Source organism: Pituophis catenifer, unplaced genomic scaffold (genome assembly GCF_029215685.1).
Source record: "Pituophis catenifer annectens isolate HBS135680 unplaced genomic scaffold, rPitCat1.0.hap2 SCAF_16, whole genome shotgun sequence".
NCBI classification, from domain to species: Eukaryota; Metazoa; Chordata; class Lepidosauria; order Squamata; family Colubridae; genus Pituophis; species Pituophis catenifer.
The window spans coordinates 3,677,657-3,690,680 of record NW_027256896.1 but is presented as its reverse complement, the minus strand read 5'-3'; the positions used below and the strand labels follow the sequence as shown (position 1 = coordinate 3,690,680).

The 13,024-nt window shown below is 51.0% G+C and overlaps 1 protein-coding gene across 4 annotated transcripts in view; it reads left to right on the top strand.

Moving 5' to 3' along the window:
- The window catches only part of LOC139325249 (hexosaminidase D-like), a 40,898-nt gene extending 28,455 nt beyond the window's left edge, over nt 1-12,443 (top strand). For 3 of the 4 annotated variants that reach the window (XM_070955050.1, XM_070955048.1, XM_070955049.1), the window contains exons 9-14: nt 284-488; nt 1,759-1,841; nt 6,532-6,610; nt 6,919-7,020; nt 8,645-8,785; nt 10,447-12,443. In XM_070955050.1, coding sequence (XP_070811151.1) covers nt 284-488; nt 1,759-1,841; nt 6,532-6,610; nt 6,919-7,020; nt 8,645-8,785; nt 10,447-10,630 — 794 coding nt within the window. In that variant the 3' untranslated portion in view covers nt 10,631-12,443. The remainder of the gene's footprint in view (nt 1-283; nt 489-1,758; nt 1,842-6,531; nt 6,611-6,918; nt 7,021-8,644; nt 8,786-10,446) is intronic. The other variant, XM_070955051.1, reaches the window with a different exon arrangement.
- The last annotated feature ends 581 nt before the right edge of the window (nt 12,444-13,024 follow it).

Here is a 13,024-nt window from a genome sequence, read left to right as displayed (position 1 = left end):
GCAGCTTCATAAAACAAGGCAATTTTTGTTTCTTGAAAGGATTCCTTGTGTCCCAGTTGGCATGCAGGGAGGAGCCCCCTAATTTTAATCCCCACAATCGCGTTCCTGTGAAATTGGCATGTCTGAGAAAGGGAAGCGCCGGATGTCGCTTTGCCCGGGACCCCACAGCCACCCCCCCCAGAAGTGAACTCCCTGAGGGCTCCCGGGCACCTCTTCGGTTCTGAGTAGCCTGCAGCCCAGGACTGCCGTGGAGCATGGATGACCCTCTCTGTCCTTACTCTAGGAAGGTACATTGAAAAGTACGCCGAGTGCGGCTTCCCAACCATCTGGTTTGCGAGCGCCTTCAAAGGCACCACGGGCCCTGCCCAGGCCTGGACCCCCTTAAACACTCACCTGCAGAACCACCTGCGATGGCTGAAGGTCATCCAGTCCATGGAGAAGACGCCCTCCATCCGTTTCCAGGGCATCGTGCTCACCGGCTGGCAAAGGCAAGTGGAATGGGGTGGGTGGGTGGAGAGTCTACAGGAGGAAAGTGGCTGTTTGCCCTCCAACCCCAGGAATCCCAGCCCTCCATCTGCTTCGGGGTGAAATTAAAAAAATTCCCCTACCGGTTCTGTGGGTGTGGCTTGTTGGGGGAGGTCATGTGACTGGGTGGGCGTGGCCAACTCATATCGAGGGGCTCCTCACTGGCCCCTCCCCTCCCAGTCACTCCTTGTCGCGAATGGCAGGAAAATGGGGAGGGGAATATTCCTATCTACCATCCTTCCCTCAGTCTGTGCTCAGATTGAGGAATGGATGACAGGCAGAAAAATCCCCTTCCTCATTTTTCTGCCTTTCACAAAAATGGCTCCATTCCAGCTGCTCCCCCCATCCCCCTCCATCCTGGGGACTACCTTAAAGGGACAGGCAGCAGCAGCTCCATTTTGAATGGAGGGAGAAAAGTTAGCATTCTCTCTGCTGCATTTAACATTGAATTCTGCGGCAGAGAGAATGCTAACTTTTCTCCCTCCATTCACAACGGAGCTGCTGCTCCCTTTATGGTTCCCTCCTGGCCCCCTCCCACTTGGGGACTACCTTAAAGGGACAGGCAGCAGCAGCTCCCTTGTGAATGGAGGGAGAAAAGTTAGCATTCTCTCTGCTGCATTTAACATTGAATTCTGTGAAATATTGAGCGGCTGGAAGAGGTGAGCGGTGACCAGCCGGGCGTAGGTGGGGCCAAGGAGGGGTAATTACTACCGGTTCAGTGAACTGTTGCCCATAATCTCTAGTGGTTCACCCGAACCGGTCCGAACCGGTAAGATTTTACCCCTGATCTGCTTCCCCTGGGGGTGAAGAAGTGCCCCAGGCTGGCTTCAAGACTCATCCCCAGGCAGCCGTGCCCTCTGCCAAGGCTTTAGATGGGGCAGGGTTCCTTTTCTGCTTCCCAGAGTAACGCTGGACGAGGCAGAACTGGGAGCCCCCAGCCTTGCCTAGCTCCCCAGGGAGGACTGGAGAGGGAGGGGGTCCAGATGCTGTGCCGCTGCCCTTCCCCAGAAGAAAGGCCCAGTCTTAGCATCCCCTCTTGCCTTTAGAAATTCCCCACCCAAAAGAAAGATGAGGCCTCCTGCAGCTTTGGGGTCTCCTCTCTCCCCCTCCCCCCCATCCGTTCTTGCTTTTTGCATTACCAGCAAGGAGGAGGAGATCCACTGCCCCGATAGGCAAAAATGGGGGGAATCTAGTGGGTCACAAAGGAGCAACCGCCTCCTATTCTCCGTGCAGGTACGACCATTACTCTGCTTTGTGTGAGCTGCTGCCCGTTGGGATCCCCTCGCTGGCCGTGTGCTTGCAGACCCTGGTGAACGGTGAGAAGGGAGCCTGGGCGTTTGTGGGGAGGGGGAAGGTGGGCAGGAGTTTATATCAATCAGAATGCAGCTGGATCTTGGGGGTCTTCTAGTCCAGGGGTCTCCAACCTTGGCAACTTTAAGCCTGGAGGACTTCAACTCCCAAAATTCTGGGAATTGAAGTCCACCAGGCTTAAAGTTGCCAAGGTTGGAGACCCCTGGACTAGTCCAACCCTCTGCTCAAGCAGGATAATCTATACCACTTCAGACAAGTGACTGTCCAGTCTCAAAACCCTCCAACTTCTGGAGGCAAGTTGTTCCACTGGTTAATTGTTCTCACTGTCAGGAAATTTCTCCTTCATTCCAGGTTGCTTCTCTCCTTGATTAGTTTCCACCCATTGTTTCTTGTCCTGCCCTCAGGTGCTTTGGAGACTAGCTTGACTCCTTCTTCTTTGTGGCAGCCCCTGAGATATTGGAAGTCTGCTATCATGTCCCCCCTAGTCCTTCTTTTCTCTAGACCAGCCATTCCCAAATCCTGCAACCGTTCTTCATATGTTTTGGTCTCCAGGCCTTTAATTGTCCTAATTGCTTTTCATGGAGGACTTTACTGAAGGCTAGTGGATTTCTTCCTCTTTCTTCTTCTTCTTTCTTCTTCTTTCTTCTATCCTTCTGAGGTGGGTAAGATGAGGACCCAGATTGTTGGGGGCAAGAGGCTGATTCTGTAAACCACTTAGAGAGGGCTGCAAAGCGTTGTGAAGCAGTATATAAGTCTAAGTGCTATTGCTGTGATCCTTCCTTCCTTCCTTCCTTCCTTCCTTCCTTCCTTCCTTCCTCCCTCCCTCCCTCCCTCCCTCTCTTCCAAATTCCTCTCTTCCTTCCTTCCAAATTCCTCTCTTCCTTCCTTCCAAATTCCTCCCTCTCTCCCTCCCTTCCTTCCCCTCCCTCCTTTCCAAATTCCTTCCTTCCTTCCTTCCTTCCTTCCTTCCTTCCTTCCTTCCTTCCTTCCTTCCTTTCTTCTTCCTTCCCTCCCTCCCTGTCTTCCTCCCTTCCAAATTTCTCCCTTCCTTCCTTCTGAGGTGGGTAAGATGAGGACCCAGATTGTTGGGGGCAAGAGGCTGATTCTGTAAACCACTTAGAGAGGGCTGCAAAGCGTTGTGAAGCAGTATATAAGTCTAAGTGCTATTGCTGTGATCCTTCCTTCCTTCCTTCCTTCCTTCCTTCCTTCCTTCCTTCCTTCCTTCCTTCCTTCCTCCCGCCCTCCGTCCCTCTCTTCCAAATTCCTCTCTTCCTTCCTTCCAAATTCCTCCCTCACTCCCTCCCTTCCTTCCCCTCCCTCCTTTCCAAATTCCTTCCTTCCTTCCTTCCTTCCTTCCTTCCTTCCTTCCTTCCTTCCTTCCTTCCTTCCTTGCTTGCTTGCTTGCTTGCTTGCTTGCTTGCCAGTGGTTAGAATGCAGTATAGAAGGCTGACTCTACTCACTGCCAACAGTTCAATCCTGGTTGACTCAAGATTGATTCAGCCTTCCATCCTTCCGAGATGGGTAAAATGAGGACCCAGATTGTTGGGGGCCATAGGCTAACTGTCAGGCTTGCTTCCTTCAAAGTCCAGGAAAGAATGAGCCAAACTCCATATTTTATAGAGTAATGTACTTTTACTGGAAAATGAAATGAACGCAATCAAGGAAAGCTGAAACTAAAGCAATAGGCGCGAAAGTTGCATATAGAAAGCATCCCCTCCCACTGTCCATCATCAATCACCCAATCCAAAGGTCTCCCAGAGGTCAAGTGGACACACGTCTGGCATCGTCATCAATCAGGAACGTGATGACGGTTGACCCGATAGCCACTTCGGTGCTTAGGTTTCGTTTCTTCAATCCACCGGCTTGGTTCCCTCCCCCTCCGCTCTTCCCTCCCCCGTTTCTTATAGCAGCCAAAGCAGAAAGTCAGAGGTTGACATTGACTCTAAACTGCTTAGAGAAGGCTGCAAAGCACTGTGAAGCAGTATATGTCTAAGTGCTATTGCTATGTCTGCATGGCAAGCCAAACCTGCAGCTTGCAGCATTTGTAGCATTTTTAGGTTGCAAAGATCCACCGGAGCAGATAGCGATGCAAACCATTGGCTGCATGAACTGGGGGGGGGGGGGGATCCACACACCTGTTCTCCGGCAGCCTCTCCAACTGGCAGGACTTTGGGGCCCCCAAGTGGTGAATTGAAGAACAGCTGCCTTGTCCTCCGCAGATGCCAGAGCCACCTCTGGGGAGGGGGGGGTCCTTCCCCCTCCAGCTGCTCTCTGAATATCCTGCCAGAAGGGGGGATGGAGGGAGGGCCCCCCCCGCCCGTACCTTTGTGGGGAACGTTTGAATCTTTGTTGCTTAGAAAAAGCTTTTTCCTAAATTCTGTTCGATTGGGAGAAATGTTCCTTCTCGTCATACTTGAGGGGTTCTTTAAATAATTTCATTACAAGCATACGAAGAGTTAAAAACTATTTTTGTTTCTGTGTGTGTGTGTGTGTGTGTGTGTGTGTGTGTGTGTGTGTAACAGAATTAATTTCCAGACTTTGTCACACAAAGGATAGGCAGGGCCACTTGATGGCTCTAAAGCAGTGTTTCTCAACCTTGGAAGCTTGAAGATGGGTGGACTTCAACTCCCAGAATCCCCCAGCCAGCAGCGCTGGCTGGGGGATTCTGGGAGTTGAAGTCCACCCATCTTCAAGCTTCCAAGGTTGAGAAACACTGCTCTAAAGAGATTTAAAGAGATTGACCGACCGTCCTGGCTCCTCACAGGAGGCCTGATTTGAGCTAGGGTTAGCCTGGTGAATGAATTTAGCCACTCTGGTTTGTAAAATCTGGTTGGGTAGGCAGGGGTTCCTGGGTGTAAGCAGGACGGGGTTTCCTACACATTCGTTGTGCCTTGGTGCTTAAGGGATGAAGGGGGTCCCTTAGCCAGATGTTCAGATAATTTGACCGTGTCCCCAGCTACCCCCATCGCAGCTCTCGGGGCCCAAAGAGAAAATTGCCCAACCTGCTTCCTGCCTCTTTCTGTCATGTTAACTCAGCCAACGTCAGTTTAGCTCTTAGCTCCACGTAGGCAGGTTGTGGCTTCGTGCGATGTCCGATCTGGGTCAGGGATTACAGATGCAAAGATTAAAGAGCTGGCAGAACAACTGGCAGAAGGGGGCTGCCTTTGTGGAACGGGGCAAGGAGGGATGATCTGGAGAGCTGCAACTGGACCGGTCAGACTCTTCTCCAAGGTCAAACAATCCCATGCCTGTTTTGGGGGTGGCACATCCGAAAGGCACCCATTGCTATTGCAAACCCCTTTCCAGGACTCTGCCAGGTTCCTCTGATGCTCAAGAGGCTCCCCCTGCCTCCCAAAAGAGACCTGGGCAGTTAGCTGGACGAAAGTCCATGGAAGAGGTAGTCTCTCTACCCCCCACCCCCTGAATTTTTTTTTTGAAGAGTGGGAAGACTTTGATTCCTCCCTGGGGATGGGTCTGGGCCAGTGGTGAAATCCAAATTTTTTTACTACCGGTTCTGTGGGTGTGGCTTGGTGGGCATGGCTTGGTGGGCGTGGCAGGGAAAGGATACTGCAAAATCTCCATTCCCTCCCCACTCCTGGGGGAAGGATATTGTAAAATCTCCATTCTCACTCCACTCTGGGGCCAGCCAGAGGTGGTATTTGCCGGTTCTCTGAACTACTCAAAATTTCCGCTACCGGTTCTCCAGAACCTGTCAGAACCTGCTGGATTTCACCTCTGATCTGGGCCAGAGTGGTTTTGGCCTCTCCTCTTTTGCTTGGGGGCAGCACAAGGGCCTCTCCCCTCCCTCCAGCTTCACCAACCTGGTGCTCTTTGGAAGCCCCTTAAGTCACAAACAACGAAGGGCCATTTAAACGGGACTCTCCCACCTGCAGCCTGCCTTCCCTGCCCTCCTGCATTTGGCCAGGGTCACACTTTCCTGCCTCCTGCTTGTTGTTGTGGGCAGTCAGATCAAGGGCAGATTACAGATAGTCCTCGAGTTGTGATCACAACGGAGCCCAAAATTTTGTGTTGTTAAGCGGGGCAGATTAACGTCTGCCCCATTTTACGACATTTTTTTTTGCCACAGTCATTAAGCGAATCCCTACCGTTAAGTGTATCTGACTTCTCCATCAACTTTGATGGTCTGAAGGTCACAAAAGAGAATCACGTGCACAATCCGGGACACTGCAGTCGTCACAAATAGGAGTCAGTTGCCAAGCATCTGAATTTTGATCACATGACGGTGATGATGCTGCAAATGTGGGAAAACGATCATACGTCGGTTTTTTCAGTGCCGTTGCAACTTTGAAGAGTCACTGAATGAACTGTTGTAAGCCGAGGACTACCTGTACCGTGCTGTGTGCAGACAAGTCCGTGTACAGGGACAACACAGACATGTTCTCTGGGCCAGGGGTCTCCAACCTTGGCAACTTTAAGACTGGTGGACTTCAACTCCCAGAATTCCTCAGCCACCTGGCTGAGGAATTCTGGGAGTTGAAGTCCACCAGTCTTAAAGTTGCCAAGGTTGGAGACCCCTGCTCTGGTCTACACCGCTGTGGCTCCGCACACCTTTCAGCCACATCTTCCCTAGGCCAGGCAGGCGACGGGGCAGTCTCTGGCCAGTGGGGCAGCGCCTTTCCCTCACTTGCCCCCACTTAACCACCCTCCCTCCCTGTGCTGCTTCTATTCCTCAGGAGGCTTCACTGACTCTGCCAAAAAGAAAGTTCTGGCTATTCTTGGCTTCCAGAACCTGCACCCTGAAAAGAACACCTGGTGCGTACAACAAAAGGGGTCGAGGTGCAGGGGTGGGCTGTGCTCTTCCAGGGTTGAGGCTAGTTATGGGGGGGGGGGGTGTCTGTCTTTAAGTCAGCCATTCCTAGCCCAAGGGTACACCAAAGCTCATCATCCCCAGCCAAGGGAGCCCATGATGGCTGGGCTAAGTCTGGGCAGGTCCGCAGGGGGTGGGAGCAGGTGTTTCTTCAGTGCCTCTGTAAAAATGCCACTTTCCGCACTGGAGAGAATGGAAGGCAACCCCCTGGCGTCCCAGAGTTGCTCCTGAAAATAGCTTTGTGTCTTCTCAGTGAAGGAACCGGCACGTTTCCAGGTTCCGATCTCTACCGCATGGTCGAGCAAGTGGACAGCCAGCTGAAGGACTCGGTCAGCAAAGTCTTGGAGGACGAAAGGTAGGTGCTGGCGGAAGAGGAGCCCAGTGCTTCACAGCAGTGGCTTGGCCAGGGAGGTGGGATGGACCCCAGGTTCCCCTTAGTCTCTTTCCGGTTGCCCCCCCTGCCTTCCAAGGCTAAACTGCCCCTGATTCTGGAGGGGCAAGGAAGTGGGGTGCAGCTTCCATCAGTGGGCTTCTTAATATCAGAGAGAAGTTAGAGGTTCTGCCCAGGGGTGAAATGTAAAATTTGTTATTACCAGTTCTGTGGGTGTGCCTTTGGGGGGTTTAATGTGACTGGGTCAGCGTGGCCAACTTTTTTTTAAAAAAAAATTTTTCAAAGCATTTTTTCTAATGCTTTGAAAAGCCTCTGCCCATCAGGCAACTCAGCTGGGATCGTCAGAGACTTTTCAAAGCATTTTTTTTACCACCTCTTCATCCAAGAGGTTGCAGAAAAAAATGCTTTGAAAAGCCTCTGACGATCCCAGCTGAGCCGGGCGATCATCAGAGGCTTTTTTTTTTTTTTACTTTTAAAAGCATTTTTTCGTCGGAAGAGGTTGTAGAAAAAATGCTTTTAAAAGAAAAAAAAAAAAGCTGCTGATGATCGTGTGGCTCAGCTGGGCATGGGGGGGGGGGATTTTTGCTACTGGTTCTCCGAACCACCCGCCGCCATCGCTACCGGATCAGGCGATCCGGACCGAACCGGGAGCATTTCACCCCTGGTTCTGCCATCCCTCCCAGCCGGAAGAGATCTCTTAGCTGCTTCTAATGTTCTATCCAAAGTTCTTAAGAGGAACTTTACTTCTGTCTGGTTAGACCTCCTGCTCTGTTTTCAGCTAGTCCTCGTCTCACGACCACAATTGAGCCCAAAATATCTGTGGCTAAGTGAGACAGTTGTTAAGTGAGTTTTGTCCCATTTTATGACCTTTCTTGCCACATTCACTGTGTTAAGCAAATTGTGGCAGTTGGTTAAATTAGTAACACAATTGTTAAAAGAATCTGGCTTCCTTGTTGACTTTGCTTGTCGAAAGGTCGCAAAAGAAGAAAATTGCAAATGTTGTAAAATCCCAAAGGTGCTTTTCAAAAGGCAACTGGTGGTTTTTTTTCCTTGAAAACCTTTCGCTTCTAACCCAAGAAGCTTCTTCAGTTCTTCAGAACTGACTTGGGGAATTCTGGGAGTTGAAGTGCACCCATCTTAAAAGTAGCCAAGGTTGAAAAAAACACTGAACCACTCTATTTAAATTGGTGTGTGCGTGCACGCACATACAAGTTATTGTTGTTACTGGCAGCCAAGAGTTGGGGTGGCAGGGACAGGTACAGAGATCCATAACCTTCAAAGGCTAGGATTACGAGCACTGGTGGCACAGTGGCTAGAATGCAGCATTGCACGCTGACTCTGCCCACAGTCTGGAATTCGATCTTGACCAGATTCAGTTTGACTCAGCTTTCCATCCTTCCGAGGTGGGTGAAATGAGGACCCAGGTAATTGGGAGCAAGATGCTGACTCTCAGAGAGAGCTGTAAAGGACTGTGAAGCGGTATATAAGTCTAACTGCTCTTGCTGTTACTTTATGGCTGCTGTCCAGTCCCAGGGACTCAGGCAGGGTCGTCTCCTCTTCTAACTTACTTTCTTGTCTCACCTGCAAGGATTCTGTCCAAGCTTCACCGAATCTTTTTCTCTCTCTTCGAACATGGCAGCTCCATCAAGGGATGGTTCAGCCCGTATCACCGCAAGCATCAGTTCGGCAACCCACGAAACATGGAAAGTTTTGGCAGCAAAGTGCTCAAGTGAGTGGACTGGATCCCAGAGGGGGTGTCCAGAAAACATTCCCCCGTCAAAGTTCTTTTCCCTTCCCATGTTTGTGTAAAAGGCACAAATCTTTCCCTTCAGTGGAACTTCCCTATCAAATTCAGTTCCTTTTCCAGAGAAATTGCATCTTCCAAGAGCTGCTCTAGAAATGGATTGAAAAAGAAAGGAAGGCAAATACCATATTTTTCTGTCTATAACAGGGGTCAGCAACCTGCAGCTCTGGAGCCGCATGTGGCTCTTTCACCCCTCTGCTGCAGCTCCCTGTCACTCAAAATATGCGTAACAACCGCCAATGTGTGACACCTGCCGGCACGCAATTTATTGAGCTTTTCAAACCCCCAGTAGGGCATGGATAAATCCAAGAAAAGAAAAGTTTCAGAAGAAAAAATAACATTTAATTCAACTACATATGCTAGTTTTGTGGCCACTCAAGGAATAGTCAGGCACGGGAAGGGTTTTGTGGCTCCCGGTGTTTTCTTTTCAATGGGAAATGGGTCCAAATGGCTCTTTGAGTGTTTAAGGTTGCAGACCCCTGGTCTATAAGATGCCCTCATGTATAGGAGGACCCCCCCCCCCCCATTTCTTACCCAAAATTCAGAAACCAATATTTTAAATATTAATAGAAGACATTTATTTTGCAGAGTAAAACTTTCACTTATTGGTACCGGTATTTTTTGTTGTTGTTGTTTTGTTTTCTGACATTTTTATGGGCTCAGAACACTCCGACATTACCTCTCCCTGTCGCATCTGGCTACATGCTCTTTGCAGCATCAGCTGACGTCAGTGACATAAGGCTCACTCATGATCGGAGGAGACCTGTTAGCTTGTCTCTGCAATCGGAAGTTTTGCTCGTGAGGCTAGTTTCTCCCGCTCGGCCCCCCTGTGTATAAGACGCCCCTCCATTTTTAGGTCAATATTTTCAAGAAAAAGTATCGTCTTATACATGGAAAAATATGGTATATTGGAAGATTTTTTTAAAAAAACCCAGTCTGTCACTGTAGGACAAGGGTATCAAACTCGATTTCATTGAGGGCCGCATCAGGATTGTGTTTGACCTCGGGGAGCCAGGATGGGCGTGGCTAGGGGGCGTGGCCAGCATGACATCACTTGTGTTGGCGGCGCCTGTGGTGGCCCCAAGCACTCTGCCAGCGAAAATGGGCTCCTGGGCCACATTTTCTGCTGCTACAGCCTCCTGCAGCCCTCTGCCAGCGAAAACCAAGCTCCTTTTTCACTGGCAGAGGGCTGCAGGAGGCTGTCGCAGCTGAAAACGAAGCCTGGAACAGCCACGTGCGGTCCTCCTGAGCTCCATTTTTGCTGGCAGAGGCACTGCTGGCCGGTCCTTCGCTGTTTCCAGGGCGGCCCCATGGGCCAGATCTAAGCACTCTGTGGACCGTATTTGGCCCGCAGCCCTTGAGTTTGGCACCCCTGCTGTATGAGAATATGTAGAATGCCCAGAGCGATGGCTGGCTGGGGAATTCTGGAAGTCCACAAGTCTTAAAGCTGCCAAGGTTGGAGATATTTGCTCTAAGAGGCCGAGGGGCTCTTAATGGCGCAGGTGCTGGGCTTCCACCTCTGGCTGGCTGCTGCCTCCTTCCTCCCCCCTCCAGCCTCAGCCAGGTATCCTGCTCTTTCTCCCCAGAGTCCACGAAGACTGGGAGACCATCATCCAGACTCTGCGCTCACACCTGGAGAGCATCTACTTCCCTGACACTGTGGAGGAATGGATGGAGGAGAACGTCAATCCCCACATGGACCGCTTGCGCGAATTTGTCCGCGACTTCAAAGAAGTCATCCGCCTGAATGCCCGGCCCAAGACCCTCTAGGGAAGGGCCCCCTCCCAGGCACAAAGGGGGGGCCCATTCATGGTTCAGTCCAACTTGGTTTTTTTAAAACCAAGAAAGAACTTGAGGCTGGAGGGGGGTGGGGGCTTCCTTCCAGGACAGGGTTTAGTGCCTCTTCTAGCACTGGGCCACCAAAATCCGTTTCTAGGCAGTTTTGATGAATTTCTCCTCCCTCCAGGTTGGCACATCCCCCCCTCCCCACCAGCGATGGTGAATCTGTGGACCTGTTTGGAGAGGGAGTAGTAATTCTGATGGGGGGCTCTCCGGACAGAAAAGTTTTGGTCTTGGTTTCCATTCCTTTCTATTTCTTCCTTTTCAATGTGGTTTAGTGTTCTCGGGATTGGTACTGTTGGTAGACTGGCCTTCCCCCCTTCATGCTGGGTGGAGAAAGTGCCAGGGGGATCTGGGGAACGACCGTCACATTCTGACAGAGACGGAGGTGGGGGCATTGCTGAACGACGTTGAAAAGGACGAAAGAGAAGGAGAACTTCCATCTTTCCAGCACCCTCCTTTGAAAGTCCCTTCTCTTGTCTGAAAAAAGGGGTAGATTTAACTTTTCCCCCACGGAAACTTGAAATTCATTCTCGTTGTTCATCGGTCACAAGGTTCTTCGTTTTTGCTCAGCTGTAGCCAGGATAGTGCAATGGTGGCATCTTGGAAGGGAGGCCACAAACTGGGGGAGGAGAGAGACTTTGACCCTCCCTTCAGAGTCAGCGGACCAGGCCAAAGACTCGTTCCTTGGTGGTAACCCAAGTTCTCCAGAACATGAGATCAAGGAAGCAGCCCTGGGGAAGGGGGCAAAACATCCACCCCCACGTCTTGCTGCCGCCCCCAACCCCATCTGGCAGCTCCCGGGGTCTCTTGGCATTCCAAATTGCCTTGCAGACCTCTAAGCTAAAGTCTTCCTGGTGGTGAAAAAAAACCCGAGTGTCATTGTGGACTGTGAATTTGTTTTCTCAGGGAGTGGGTCAAAGGACTTCCCATTTGCCACCCGTCCCAGTGTCTTGGTGAGACCCCTCCCTTTGTCTCTGGGGAGGGGGAGAAATGGGAATTGCAGAGGCAGTGTCCCCCACTCTGCCACCCAGTCCTCCTGCTGAAGGTGGCTCTCATTCTGCCTGCTTGCAGCTGCTTCCCCACAGTGGTGCTGGCTCAGTTGCTTCCTGGGCAGCCCAAGTGATTGGCAGGCGTGTAACCGAGCTCCCCACAAGCTGCCAGGCGGAAGTGGTCAGGCATTTTGAAAAGGGCAGGTGAGGAAACAGCCCGGGAGGGAATGCAGCAGCTGCCCTGCGGAGGTGAGTGGAGCTAACAGGTAGCCATGGCAGGTGGGAAACCCCCTCCAGGGAGGCCTGCTGCTCCCTGGATCCTGCCATACTTCTCTTTGCTGATGTGCAGGTCAGAGCAGGTACACCTTGGTCTGGTAAGCCTACAGCTTTTCTCCTAATCCCGTCTTGGCTGGGTGTCAAATTCTGTGTGCAAGGGGCCCAGAGCTGCTGTTTGGCACCCCCTGAGCTGCATGTAAGTCCTTGGCTCCTGTAATGGTGAGGTGTGGATCCCCCTCGCTGCTTTCCCCAAGGGAGGAGGGGGAGAATCTGGGCTCCCCGGGGTGATCTCTGCCAAGGAAAGCAGGAGGAGCTGACCGTTTCCCCCTTCTCAGGAGGGTAGCCATGGGGTTCCTTCCGTGGGGTTGCCAGCGGATCTGTTTTATAAGGCGGAGTTAGTTACCGTCTTGAAGAGTTCATTGTACAGGAGAGTTGCTGCTGTGGTGCCGAGAACAATAAAGTATTTTTTATAAGGATGGTCTCCTCTGTTGGCAAAAGCCGGGAAGTTTTGGGGCTCAGCGAGCAGGAAGGGAGTTGCAGGATCCGAGGTGACAGCTCAGCTCCTGGTTCAAAGGAGGAACAGTTCTTGAGGAGGGGGTTGCATAGAGCTTCAAGATGGTCTCTTGAGAAACTATGTTATACTAATGTCAAAACAACAATTTTAGATTTTTTTTAAAAAGCTACACAACCATTGAGATTAATCATGGGATAGCAACCTATTCAGAGACTAATGGTGAATAACGTCACACACAGCTACACACATTGTCCCATTGGGAACAAAATCCGTCAACCATCTAGTGTCAGTCTGAAGTGGGGATAAGCTCACGGACTGTGCAAAGCAGTGTTGTGTGTGAGCTCGGCTCTCGTGATTGTGCAAACTCAACCAGTCGTGGTTTACTAATGAAACTTGGCTCAGCATGGTTCCTAAATCAAGGAATCGGATGTCCATATAGAACTCGGCTATTCGAAGTCTGTGCTGAAAGCTCATTTTTCTACAGCTAATAAGCAGGTTCCTCCAAAGCCACCCCACCTCAAGAATGCAGAAATATTTTGGGGT